Source organism: Protopterus annectens, chromosome 8.part0 (assembly GCF_019279795.1).
Source record: "Protopterus annectens isolate FY-2018-M chromosome 8.part0, PAN1.0, whole genome shotgun sequence".
Classification (NCBI taxonomy): Eukaryota; Metazoa; Chordata; order Ceratodontiformes; family Protopteridae; genus Protopterus; species Protopterus annectens.
The window spans coordinates 1,837,304,859-1,837,319,599 of NC_056741.1; the positions used below are offsets into that span (position 1 = coordinate 1,837,304,859).

The following is a 14,741-nucleotide window of genomic DNA, read 5'->3' on the forward strand; positions in this document are numbered from 1 at the left end:
ACACAGCAGATTATTTCTACTATTTTATAGAAGAAAGATATGTGATTGAACTCCTAAAACGCTAAGAAAAACAGTGAGCCTTTGATACTCTTCTCATGGTCTGATAAGCAGAATTGGAGCAGGATAGTGTTATTTGTCCTTCAAAGAAACAGGGATTGAAAAAAGGCAGAAAATTACAGGTGGTAACTTAACCAAAAATATGGTATAAATACTTCTGAAAGAAACAAAAATCAAATATCCAGAAGTCACTGTGATAAATAGCAAATAAGACATTGATTCACAAGTAGGTCATACTGAATCAGTCTAGATTTATTTCAGAAAGTAAGCAATGTAGTAAACTAGGAACTCTGGGTTTGGCAATGTATCTGATACAATCCAGCATGAATACATAGCAAGCTGTTCTTGCTAGACATGGAATACTGTGGTAATGTGACTGGTTGACAGGATGAAAAGTCATTAATAATGGGGTATATACTCGTTATCAGTGAGATACGCAAGGATTCAGTACTAAGACAATTTATTTTAATACAGTTGATGCTGCAGGGAGCTAGATGGGATACAATGCATCTCTGCAGGTGATCCAAAGATGAGAAACTGGAGTAAAACCCATACTAGGCTGAAAATAGTATATCTGTATATGGCAAAACAAAGCCATAGTTAGCAATTTCTGGAAGCACAGATTCAGTGCAGTATCATATTCAGAAAGCTTAGATTGTCTTAAAGTATGCATGCAGGATGCAGGCACATAAATAAGAGCCAGAGATACATAGGGCTATCAACAGGAACATTTTATGGAAAAAAGCAAGATGTTCCCATCCTGCTGGCAGCATTCTGGTTCAGTCCCTAGCTAGAGAACGTTATTTATTTATTTTACATTTGTTTACTGGGAAAGTCAGACTGGACACCAGTCCCCTTTCAGTGGAGGCCCTGTACTGTGCACATCTGAAGTAATTTGTTACAAGAATACAGACTGAGTTGTAGAATTTGCACACAGTGAAACTGCCCTGTAGGACTGTGATAGAGCTGGAAATAAATGTAAATGTCTGGGTACCCCAGTAAGATGCAGATGCTCAGGTGCTTCAGTCATAGAGTACTGGAAAAAGAAATGAACAAGAAGAAAGGCTTACTCAAATGGGTATGGGCGCTGATAGCCTAGGGAAAATGAAAGGATACCATTGCCTTTTTTTCCAAATTAATAACAGCATGAAAGAAATTATTTCTTCAGGCACTGCTGAAAATATGCAATTTCACTAATAAGTGAGACACAGAGTTGACTCCTGTGGTCAGGGACAGTATAAATTAGGTTACCATTTACTTATTACTGAGAGTTTGGTAGTGTTTTCTCATTAAATAATGAGTTTAGGAAATGATAAATGCTGTTATGGGCTCTTTTCTACTGGATGTCTGTTCATAAGCTCCATCTGAAAGGTGACATCTATTTTCTTAATCTGATCTATCATTCTTGTCGTCAAATGCCTCCTTTTACTTTCCCTTTTTCTGCTGATCTTACCAATTAACTCGCAGATTTTGCCAACAGTCAACAGTTTTAGGAAGGGCAGTCCTAAATTTTGAGTAAAAAATACAGAACAGTTGAGAGGTATTCGTGGCTGAAATGATTCTTTACACGCTCACTCCACCAAAAAAAAAAAATAGTACTAGTCCGCTATTACTTTCTTAGTTTCACTTTCTGTTGCTCATTTTGTGGGTCTTAGCTTTTGCTAAACAAGTTACAGATTGTTTCCTTTGTTACTCATTCCCACTTCTGTTCTTGGGAGATGCAGTCGACACCGGACTAATAACACATCAGAAAAGCTGGTGCCCTGGCTTTTGGGCGATGCATTGATTAGCGTTTACATTTGTCAATTTGTATTGCATTCGAATTGACTTGGTCAACCTCGTATCTTTTGATTGTTATAAAACGATTTACTAGGACAAATCCTTGCATACACCCCCCAAACGGGTCTGCCTTTTTTCTTATGATTTTTTTTTTTTGTATTGCATTCGAATTGACTTGGTCAACCTCGTATCTTTTGATTGTTATAAAACGATTTACTAGGACAAATCCTTGCATACACCCCCCAAACGGGTCTGCCTTTTTTCTTATGATTTTTTTTTATTTAGTTTACTGTATGCTACCAAACGGAGGAGACTCCAACTGTGTTGATTACTACATAAGCCATCTTTACATCCTAATGAAACATCTGCATTCCGTTGTACAATACTGTAGCTTAATTCTCACTCACTTGTTGTTTAGCCAAGGCCAGTCAACCTGTGGGAGGTAAATCGTTATGGAGTTTCGCACAAAGGTCTGGTAGACAAACTTACAAAGTGCAAACTTCCCCAGAGTAGAAGACTGAGTTGAAAGTGGCGCACAATTATTAAAGGTTGTTACGTGAAGGAACTGATGCACGTGCACCCCTCACAATGATCCTGTTCTGTACTACAAGTATTTACAGCAGTGCTGTTGTCAGCATAGCTTTCAACCAATCAGGGACAAATCTGGAAATGCTTTTTGTGGTTACTAGTGACTTTTTGCACCTTCCGTTTGCATTTGGTTACAAATCTAGAAGTAGTTTGGGGACAATAAGGGACACTTTAATGTGAACAATCCACAACACTGTGAATGTAGCTTAAAACCTAAGGCATATATACACTTTAAAACAATGGATTATATGTATGCCCTGCTTTAAGACATTCCTTTCACAAAGGTAGTAAAATAAAGTAATGCACACCAATTTTATGAGTAAGTCTGCCGCCCTTGCAGAAAATGTTTCTACCCTCGCATTCATTAATCATTATCATCTTCATGTGGCCATTGCTCCCAGTAACACAATTGTACCATATAAGGAAAAATAAAAACAAAGTCTGATACCATCACTATAGTGAAACAAGAAACATAAGTGCTCATTTCAGACGTACAATGATCTGAAAATGTAGTTGACTTTCTGCTTTTTGCTTAACTATTTATGTGGAACACCATGTTCCTGGTGGCAGTTCCAATGAAATGTTGTAGGTGCAGTGTTCAAATCTTGTGAAGGTGTTGATAAACTGAAAGTATGAATAATTAGTATACTTTTTTGTTAAAACCCACAAACTTAATAAATCAGAAAAGACTGATTTATCAGTTTTATTTGCTTCATCCTTTGTGCATTAGGCATTGCAGTTTGGTGCCAGTTATCAGTGTCCTTTCAGTGACATTTCTCATCCTATGGGGAAAAAAAATTTTTCTACATGGGCAAAGACCTGGCCTTCAGTCACATAAATGAGACTTAACAGAAGTACACACTACAAAGCATACTGAACATTAATGAATGCAGAAAATTACTTTTATCTTTAACTGCCTAAATTGTGCTATGTGTTAATGAAGTACGTACTGAATGACAGTGTAATAGATGCAAGGTTTTAATACACATAATGGATACTGCACCTATATATTTCTATGTGTCATAATAATGTGATGTAATGTATCCTGCACTTTCTAGACACACGTGCAATTTATAATGGTGATGTTGAAATATATTTGACTGTGGGTAATAAACCTGAAAATGTAACTTATATCTCCTGTAGTGGTCGCCTCACTAATAATAGTAATTACATATTTCTGTGTGCATGTCCAAAAATGAGAAAACAAGTATCAAGGTACATATGAAGAACACATCAAAACAACTTTGAAAATATGCATTCACACTGCTTCCCCTCATGTACAGTCTGTATGGTCCTTTCCTCAATATTTGCCTCTCATAAAATAATAATGATGTCAGTTAAAACAGAAGCACATCACACGTGGAAAAGAACAGCAAATGCTATGTTTGTGTTCAGTCTTTGTACTGCAATTGGCACACAGCAGTACCAGTAGTCAGCAATGGCTAAATCTACCATAAACACATAATGTTGTGAATGCTAGTTCACTAAAGGTGACACATGCGATTGATAGCAATCAAATTTCCTAGCTTTTAAAATATATGGCTGTTGAAAGTTGGAGTGTGAATGTTATTTTGCAAGTTCAGACTATCTTGTGATTCGGTATTACATGTTTGGTGTTAAAGTATAAGTGAATAACTGACTACTATTGGTTCCTTTTGAATTATTCTATATGTCACTGTTCAGTCTTGTGTCAGTATGTATAACTGATGCATGCAGGGTCATTGCCCTTCTTGCAAAAATGCCTGGTGACTTATTTCTTTGTAGTATGTTGTGCTTTTTTGTTTGTTTTACTGTGCTCTGTTAGAAATTGTTAAGCAGGACTTGCGGTGCAGTTTTGACATCATGTATAACTTTTGAATATGGTTGGTGCATAACTTTTTCCTGACTAGCCACGCGTTTCAGCCATAGTATGAAGATTACCACCCTGGCCTTTTACTTTAAAGATTCTGCATCAGAAAACAGTAGCCAAACAGACCAAAAGCAAATTAGTTGCATCCTAGTTAAGACAGCCATCCCATATTATGTTGAATTTTATGTTCCAAACTATACCAATGTAAGTGCAAAGTTGTAATATACACGCCAGCATGCTTCATACAACCAGGCATTCACTGTTTTATTTCCCTGGTGTTAACATGTTAAATATTGGGCCCTTACAAATGTCTGATGAAAAATTAAAAGGTAGTTTTGATTTCATTAGTCAGATTCATTGTTTAGACCAGATTAATCCCTCTTGTTCCAAAAACCTTTTGTGGCGAACATCTACATAAGGATACAAACATCTAAATACTATTTGTGAAATGACAAACCCTTATAAGATATAAGGCTTAGAGTTGCTGAATAACAGATCTGGGAATTTTTGTGTCAAGTCGCAGACAATGAACTGAATATGAAGTTATTGCAAGTGAAAAAAAACATTCTGTTTCTGCAAATGATGTACACACAAAAGGTGTCCATTCCCTTTTGCAGCAGTCATTATTCAATATTCCTGAAAATATGGCAACAACAAATTGTCAGGCCTTAGCCTTTGACTTCTTATATTCTGATATTTTGATTCTAGCTTTCATTTTTATGCTTTATTTTAATTTTGCTGTTTTGCTTTTATTTTTTTTTTCTGATCTAAATTAGTCAGATATATTTGTTATTATGGGTGATCAATTTTGCTGACTTAACTTTTTCCTCTTTAGTTTATGGTCATACACCTCTTTCTTGCTTTCGCTGTGTTGCTACCTGCTGGATAAGTGTCTTTCAGAAAGGTAAAGCTTCAAGAAATTTGTTCTCTTCTTGAGTACTGCTTCCTGGAGTGAACACTTACATTATGCAAACCTTTGGCTCTCTGGATGTTGTTTATAAAAATATTTTATTTGCCAGTAGCTGAATTGGTAATCATTGTACTCTGTCACTTATTTCTGGACTTGGACCACAGTTTCAAAGCAGAACTGTTCCTGTCAAAAATTCCATATTTTGGTTTGGAGAATACATTTGACAGACTAGATGTACCTCGTTTTCTTAATAATACTGTATACTGGATTTTACAGCTATGATTTTTTTTCTTTTGTTACCAGTTACCAGTCTTGAATTATGTGACAGACCTTGGGGTTTGCATTTTTGCCTTTGCATCTGCCTGTTCAGCTGCAGAGATATGTGGTGGTGTTTGTCTTTGTCTCACTTGGGCAATGTTTGCTTATTTTTTTTTTTGCTGGGAATGTTACTGTTTTCAACAAGTTTTTAGTCTGGGTTGCTTTCTCACACCCTAAAAAATAACTTTTTTTAAAATGTATTGCAGTACTTTAATATCATAACTTATACTTTATTAAATTGACTAGATAACACAAATGAACTATGATGACTGGATCAGATGCTGCTAAATAAGCCTAGAGTGGCACAGTGGTGCAGTGGATAGCATTCTCCCCTCATAGCAAGAGATTCGCCAGTTCGATTGTTGCCTGTGGTGCCTTCTTAGTGGAGTGTGCATGTTCTCCGTTTAGTCTGTGTAGGACATATTGTTTAGCCCTAGTATCCTTTTAGTAAGGCTTCTTTGTGGGCATTCCAGTTGCATGTGTCTGGACAGATACAGGCCAAAGGGGCTTTATGCTCAATGACTGGCCTAAGGAGTGCTGAGTAAAGGAGGGCAGTGACATCCTAGAGCTAGACATAACCCATTTCTTTAAGCTGTTTAATACAGAAGCACTTTCTTACATAAGTAGACATACTGGTCAAAATTTAGGTCACTGTCCAGATAAGTTCCGAAAACCCAAACAAGGTCTTATTGTCATCATAGTTGTTCTGAGGTAGATGACTTCCAAAGGATACAATAATGCATTTACTGGCATTTCATTTTGGTCCATGATTGTGGCACCAGTTGTTTGGGACAAACTGTCCCGCAGGATGGCTGTGCAATTTGGGGTTCAGTGACTGCTCCTAACTTGTAGTCATGTGCAAACTTAGTCATTCAGAGCCCTTTGGTATTGGCTTTTACTTCAGATAAGTAGATGCTAAACAGGAGAGGCCCCAGCACAGAACCCCAAGGACTCCACCAGTAGCTCATCTCTTTCTGGAAGTAACTTTGTCAATTTTGCTTTACTGCATCTCATCTGTGAGCCATGTGACAATCCAGTAGGTGACCATAGTTTATTCCTAGTTTATTTAGCTGTTCTGCAATGCCTGAGTGGGGGATTGTGTCAAAAGCTTTAGCTAGGTCGAGGTATGCAATGTGTACCATTTTGCTTTCCTATATTGCATTGGTGACCTTTGCAAAAAAGTACATTAGATTTGGTAAGCATGACCTGCCATTGACAAATCCAAACTAAAATGGAAATAGTATTCGGAGGGTTGCTGTTTCCTAATAAGGCTTTCCATGGCTTTGCATATTAGGCTGGCCAGACAAAGTAGATTTTGTGTTACTGTCCTTTGGGAAATGCTATAGTACTTAAATTTGGTTTTATACATTGCATATAATTTAACTGACGTTTTTTAGGACTTTTTTCATAAAACGTGTATTTCCTTAACTTGCAATGTTCTTTAACTAACTGAACTTCACTTGCACACACAAAATTATTTACATAAATTAACTTTGCTGGTTTCACATAAATCATTGTTTACTTAAATTACTTACATTTGCTGTGGGTCTTGGGGTGATAGCACCTTCACTGGGATTCTTTGCTATGTTATCATAATGCTTATGTCAGGTATGCCATATAAAAGAACTATGACTTCATATGGGCAACCAAACATATCCTCTAGGTATGTCTTGAAACAACTGGTAATGTCTGCTAATATGCTGTGTGCTGGATAGGAGTTATGTACCTCCACTAACACAACCACACCAGGTTCACTGGATCATACGAGAATATTAGGCTAACTGCCATGAATGGTAATTATAAGGCTAGCTAATAAGCTGAGATCAGAATCAAACCTAATACTTTGTGTCTGAGGTGAAAACCTTAACCATTGTGCTCAATCGACCCGCCACCCCCAATGTTTTGCAAATGACTGTATGTTGCTGTGTTTTCACACATGCTGATACAGTATCATAAGGTGATCCTTCACATCCCCCTTCCCCAGTGTTTTGCTTTCCTGCCTCCCCACCTCACTTGTCGACTTTCCAGACTGCCCCCCCCCTTCGTAAAATCTTGGATCCGCCACTGTCCTTTATTATGACATTTAATAAAGGCCATTTAGCTGTGGTAAAAATTGTCAATAAAAACTGGTCCATCCTTAATTTGGATTATATGACTGTAGAAAAATTAGGCACTAAGCCATTTATTGTGTTTAAAAAGGATAGATCTTTTAAAAATCTACTTGAAAATAATAGGGTAGGAAAAGAACATAATAGGCCCTCTGGACACTTAATATGTGGTTTGTGCAGTGACCCAATGTTTTTGAAACTGGTAAAATTCAGACTGGTTGACTATAAGGTTAATATACATGGTCATTTCACTTGTCAGTCTAAAAGTGTTGTTTATGCTGCAAAAATGCCTGCAATGTCCAGCATTTTATATAGGAATAACCTGTAGAAAGTTCTGAGAGAATGTATGAACACTTAAATGGTTATATCTAAACATGTACTAGAACATAATGAACATGTATTTGTGTTTTTTTTTTTGTTTTTTTAATCTGCAGCAGATGGTTTCAGTCAAGGGAGGGTGTTACTGGAACACCTAGAATTGTGTGAACTAAGATGGCAATTAAAGCTAAATGCATTTGAGTACCCTGCCCTGAACGAATATACTATTATATATTGTTTGCTAAAGGTCGGGCACATGCAAATGATTTTTGTTCTGAAGTCCCATGTAATTTTATGGGGGACGAATGCATTTAGCATTTATTGTGGTTGTATCCAATAAAGAGAACTGTTTCCATTTGAGGTCCTGTCTTTGGCTGCAATTTTTCTTTGGAGTCATATTATGTGGTTCTGGTTCTGGTTCCTTAGTCATGAGTTATTTTAGTTTCTCCAAGTCTTTTGGGTTTCTAATACCATGACGGGAATGGACCCCATTCCTAAGTCAAAGTACGACTAAAGTTCCTAAAATTAGTATTGTTTTGCTCTGTCAGCCAATAGTGCTCTTCACAGCACCCATAATGTGCCCAGCAATGGCTCCTCCTGCAATTTGTATGGAGTTGCATGTATTGGTATCATATCTAAATGGTTGACTACTCTTCTTTATAAGACCTGTTGGTCCTACTACTATTGAAACTGTCTGGGTATTTTTCTTCCACATTTCTCATTTCTGCCTGCAAATACTGATATTTTATGATTTTCTGTCTGTACATAAGACACTCTAGTCAGTGGGTGTGGTGGTTTCAATGAGCATTGCTACTTTTGTCTTCTTTTCTTGGACCACTTTATCCAGTTTTCTAGCATCTATCTTTTGAACTGCTGGTAATGGATGATCCCATGTGATACAGATGACTTCATTTTCTATGATGCTTTGTGGCTCATGTTTCCAGTGTTTTTCAGCCACTTCAGTTCCATTATGTCTGCACAACCCCAGTGCAACAATCTTGCCACATTATTATGCCTTTCAGTATACAGTCCTCCTGCCATTAGTATATCACAACCAGAAATGGTGGGCGATGGTTTCCAATTCTGTTTTACAAAACCTACATTTGTCTGTTTCTCCTACATGTTATATGGACTTTGTAAACCAATGTGTACACAGTCCACAATCTTGGGCTGCCAATACTGATTTCATCTCTTGGTTTGAATTCACCTCTCCTTAACCATTCCTGATCAACATGAGGTTCTTCCAGAAGTTTTCTATACTTGCTACTATATTTATACATTTTCCTCATTTCTCACCTTTTCATCTGGTCCTCCACCTTATATTCTTTCTTTTGTTTTTTGGCACATTCAGTTGCTATCTGAATTTTATCTACTTCTGGTTTGATTTCCATTCCTGCTTGACATCGATATACTTCTGCTAGATGAAACAGAGAAGTCATATTAGATTTAGTCTCCTCATGTTTCAAAACTTTCACTACATTTGGATCTTGTGAGGTCAGCAAATGTGTGGAGTCCCACAATTGCAGATCTATACATGTAATCAATTTCAAGGATGCCCATATCTCCTCCAGAATGGGGAATTTATAATCTTGGTATACACTGATTTTACAAATCATTTGGTGAGCATGAAGCATCCTTGTTTTCCTATCTAATCTGTCCAACACATTTTGCAGCCAGTCAATCACTCCAATACCAATAGAGATGACTGCATGTAGGAATAGAGAAAATAGGCAACAGGGCCTGGAATTTAGTGCAGAAAATTGGAACCCAGGTATTGGAAGTAACTAGAGAGAGAAAGGTGGGATAAGACCAAGAACTTTGAACTTCAGGTTGAAGACTGCATTCCCTACCAAGGATTGATAAGAATATAGGCAAAGAGAAAGGGATAGAGTGTGCCAAACGAAAGACTAAGATCTGGTGAATCTCTTAATTGAGTCTAGAATGAAAGTTCCTATTCAAAACTGATCATTTAAAGGGCGTATAAAATATTGCATGATAACTCTTAGAATTAATCGGATGGTAGAAAACCAATTGAGAGAATGGAAAGTCAATATACAAAAGAACTGGAGATCAAGTATGCAGCAAAGTGTTTGCTTACGCACTTTTATATCCCAAACACTAATTTATTTTCCTTGTGTAAATTGCAAATGCTGGAGGTGTGATGAGACTGAGGATGTACATAGTATGTTTCTGGGAATGTAAGGAGTTCACAAATCAGAAGTAAACTAACTAAGAAAATTATTAATTTGAACAGGGATATATGGTCTAGTTGCTCAGACCATGATAGTCTTACTAAATTTAATGCTAACGAAACAAATGTATGGAGGCAAGTGTAAAAAACGAAACCTCACCAGTCCAAAAACACTCGTAGAGGAAATAAGGCTACAAAATCTTCTTTACCAAACGTTTAATAATCCACACGACCCTTGGACACAGCAACACCAGGAACAAGCCAAAAATCAAGAATTCATTCTCTTGAGTTCTTGATTTTTGGCTTGTTCCTGGTGTTGCTGTGTTGCTGTGTCCAAGGGTCGTGTGGATTATTAAACGTTTGGTAAAGAAGATTTTGTAGCCTTATTTCCTCTACGAGTGTTAAATTTAATGCTACTGGCTACCAAAAGAGCAATTGCTACAAAATGGTAATCAAAATCTAAACCTTCAGTAACTGAAGTACTGAATATTGTCAAGGCAATCCTAGAACTTGAGGTGGGATCTCCAAAAAAGGAAGGAGCAACTAAATACAAGTAAACATTTGTAAGAACAACCCTGGAAAAATAGTATTCAGTCAGAGGATGGAGGTTTAAATGAAGGCAAGAATTGAGCAGTTTATGTAATGCCAGAGTGAATGATCTTTAAAAATAAAACCTGTATTTGTAATGCATGAAAGGAAGGCTATTCTTAGCCGAGGTACCAGAATAAACCGTTTTGCATTTCAGCTCTATCTCTTGGTGGTTTTTTATACTCTACCAAGTGATGCTGCTCCCAGAAGCATCTGCATCTGGGACATTTATTCGCAGGCATTCCTGGCTGAGACAGCAATCTCTTCTGAGGATGTCAAAGCCAAATTGATGGATTTTCCTCTGGAATGGCAAATATTTGACTCTGCTGCAGAAGACCTATTTTAATACTTTGCAGGACAGAGGTAAATTAATGTAAGATTTAAAACCGATTTTCATTTCCCTTGCCCTATGTACCTGAGGAATTATCCTTCAAAAGCGGGCCCTTTTGTTAGACAAAAGCAACCCCCAAAGGGTAAAAGAGCTAGTAATGTTAGGTTCCTTGATAAATCAGAACAGAATTCCAAGGACCCACTGTAGTTGCAAGAACATACCTTAAAAGTTAATGTCCTATTTTATCACTGTTGCAATATTCCATCCCTCCTTGTATCCCCCTTTTTTGGTATTGCTGTTTTCTCTGGCCCCAGGTAGACTCTTCCTTTTCTTGATGGACATGCACATATAATCATCTCTCCTCTTGTTCCTTTGTTTGTTTTGGGGCTTGTACATTCTGAGGTATTTTACATCTGTATGTCCCTTCGGTATCTGGTAGCAAGCACTTTCTGGAGACTATACTGAAGATTATTTACTTTCTACTATAACCGTGCCAGTGGTGCAACAGGTAGCATGCATTTTTGTTCAGAAGGCTATGGGTTCTATTCTCACACCAGGTAGATGGATTGCTGATACAGCAGTGCAGCATGGGGTAACTGGCGATTTCTGCACTCTTGTGTCATTCTTTGTACAAGGCATTAAACAAAGGACCTATCTGCTTGAGTTGGTGGTGACAACAGGTTCCTAAAAAAAGATAAGGGAAAGATCCCTGATGCCCTGGCCAAATTTCATATGGTAATACAAATACCACCTCAGGTCATCCTGAAAAGAGGCAACTAACCCAGTCAAAGAAAGGATGAATAATTAAAATAGTACTGTAATGCATGGAAGTCCTTTATAGACCTCATTTATGCCTACATAATCCATAGTATTGTATCCGATCATAATTTGCTCATGCTGGAGACATGGATGCTAAGAAATTCACCTGCAGAGCAAAGCTCGCGATGTGAATCACGGCATCCATGTTGAGAACACTTAATTTATGACTGGAGATTTTGTCAGTTCTTTGTAGTGCATTGAAATTTACCTGTTCCATGTACTACTAGCTACAGAAAAATAAAATTTAAAAAAAAGTGAAGTGTTGTGCCTTGAAAGATGATAATGCAGTTGGGAATGACTTTGTGTATTCCCTGTGTAAGAGAAGCAGCTGGTTCTCAAATAGCTGTTTAGCAAGTGTAATGTTTTTAAACAGCAGATGGAAACAGAGTTGAAATTAACCCATTTCATATGCAGTTGCTAATGTTTACTGCCAGCATAGTGAGCTCTTGGTGGCTATAACCAAATGCAATCTTATCAGTGCATGAATTAAGCACCCATCAGCATTAAGATAAGGTCTCATGCTTCAGTAGCAGGGTGTCATTTAACTGATAGCCGAGTGTAAGAATGGCACTCCATGCACTAAATTTCATACTTGGCTACTCTAAAAGCTTAAATCTCCCCTTTTTTTTCTCACACTTCATTATTTTCTCTTCGTTCTCCATTTCCCCACACCTTCCTTTCCTTTAACTTCAACCATCTTTTTTCCTCCATCCATAAGAGTTCATGACCTTCAGTCTTCAACTTTTTTAGACCTTTACACCTTCCCACTTCTATCTTCCAGTTTCCATTTGTATTAACTTTTCAAGAATATTTTCATGATGATGACGCTTATTTTTATTGTATCGTTGCCTACCCTTTACACACAAATTGCTATACAAGAATGTTTTCTTTAATGGCCTTTTTCTTGATCTTCATGATGTACAGTGAGTAGGCTGTATAAAGTACTTTTAGGATGTTCTGCGTATAGATTCTCTTGCCTATTTAGCCTTGAATGTTGGAAAATTGTATATTTCATGTAAATATTGCATTGCTTTTATTGTATACTACTGGCCAGGATCATGGCTGAAAGGCCCTCTAGCAATGTCACCTTCCTAATTAATAAATTCAAATAAAATAAGCAAAGACCATCTCTGTGTAGATCACCTCAAACTTTATTCATACTGTAGGGATCCTATCACGAAATTGAACGTGAAGAATGCCGAATACCGGAAGGCCGAACTTGGTAGTTTGAAAGGTGAGAATGTTGAAGCTGCGGAAACCCGAATTCTTTCCCAGGGAAAGAATTTGGTTGGCTGTTTCTGCGGCTTCGGCATTTTCGGACTGGGTCAAGGTAAGTGTACGAATGAGTAGTGATGGACTTTAGGGTTAGGGCGCAGGTCAGGTAAGTATGCAATAGTGACGGACTTTAGGGTTAGGGTGTGGGTGTCCGGTAAGTGTGCGGTAGTGACGTACTTTAGGGTTAGGGCTGGGTTAAGGATAGTGCATAGACAGCAGTGTATGTTAGGTTTAGTGTAGGTTTTGAAGGTGTTTGGTGTGATTGTGTTGTGTGTGTTTTTCTGAACAGCAAATTTTTTCCCTGGGAAAAAAAATCACTGTTTTGAAGTTTCGATGTTATCCGAATTCGATCTTCCAAGTTCGAACTTATTGTGTTCGATATGTTGCAAGTTCGATTTTGTGATAGACCCATACTGTGCATTATTGCTTACTCTCAGGCCAGCTACAATATTTTCCCTTGTGCTTTAACGCTTAACTATGTACTAGTTATCACTTGTACTTCAGTTCCTCCTCACTAATCTATTTCTGCTGTTTCTGCAGGTGTCCAAAGGATGATACTGTAAAATATTTAAATCAAATGGGGAATGATTCAGTGGCAGTGTTTAACATGTCCATGTTCCGGTTTGTGGAGTTCAAAGATGTCTACCTCCACTGTCTGGTGCAACTCTGTGCACCAGTTCAGCCGGGCAGCTGCATTGTGGTAAGTGCATATTGCAAAATAATCCTAATGTTTAAGGGTACAACACATCCCTGTTAACATGCGGCATTAGAATTTACATTTCTTTCCCTGGCAACCACCTGCCTTTAGAATTTTTTTACTGTGACTATCCCAGAATTTTAAAAACACATGGATATCTTGATTTTGAGGTCAGCAGTGAACCTGTGGACTACTTCCAGAAAGGGTCCCAGGAAGATAGGAAAACTCGGCTCCATGATTGAGCTACACAGGACCATTAAAATGGGAAGAAGAAAAATCTTGTGCTTATTTTCTGCTTAGTTTAGCAAAAACACTGAATACACCACAACTGCCATCAGGGTTTAGAAGGAACTCTGATATTTGAAAACAAAATGAAGAACCCTTTTCCTTTCTGGCATTGTAAAGAATTGTAAATTTATTACAGCTTTACACTTTTTTTTCCCCCTTTTGTCAAGCTTCTTGATGTACATTTGATTCCATGTTAACCCTGGCAATTTTAATTTATTGTCTTAAGTATAACTTTATCTCTTAACTTCTTAGCCTCTGCATTAGAGCTTGTTTTATTAATTATTAGAGCTTGTTTTATTAATTTAGTTTAGCTGGTTGGTGAGCAATGGACCCTTTTGTAATATCACTCATTGATGTAGCACAGCCTACTCCAGTGCTGGATTGAGTTTATCAGTGTAGCAAGCTACCCAGTGCTATCAGATCAGCATTCACTGCACTGTTGTCAAAGGTCGAAAGTGTACAAGGGGAAGAAAATAGACTCTGAAGCCTTGTTTGTCTTTTCGGCTTTTCCCGGTTAGGGGTCGTCACAGCGGAACTCTGGTTCGCTAATGATTGGCAGTATTATGGTGCCAAGTTGCCAGCCCGACACCAAACCTTCAGCAAAGGCACGCCCATTCACGCATGT

The 14,741-nt window shown here is 37.7% G+C and overlaps 1 protein-coding gene across 3 annotated transcripts in view; it reads left to right on the forward strand.

The window, feature by feature from the left end:
• Positions 1–14,741, forward strand: part of LOC122808127 (uromodulin-like) — a 322,838-nt gene that overhangs the window by 229,901 nt on the left and 78,196 nt on the right. For all 3 annotated transcript variants that reach the window (XM_044079092.1, XM_044079094.1, XM_044079093.1), the window contains one exon: positions 13,672–13,831. In XM_044079092.1, the coding sequence (XP_043935027.1) occupies positions 13,672–13,831 (160 nt within the window). The remainder of the gene's footprint in view (positions 1–13,671; positions 13,832–14,741) is intronic.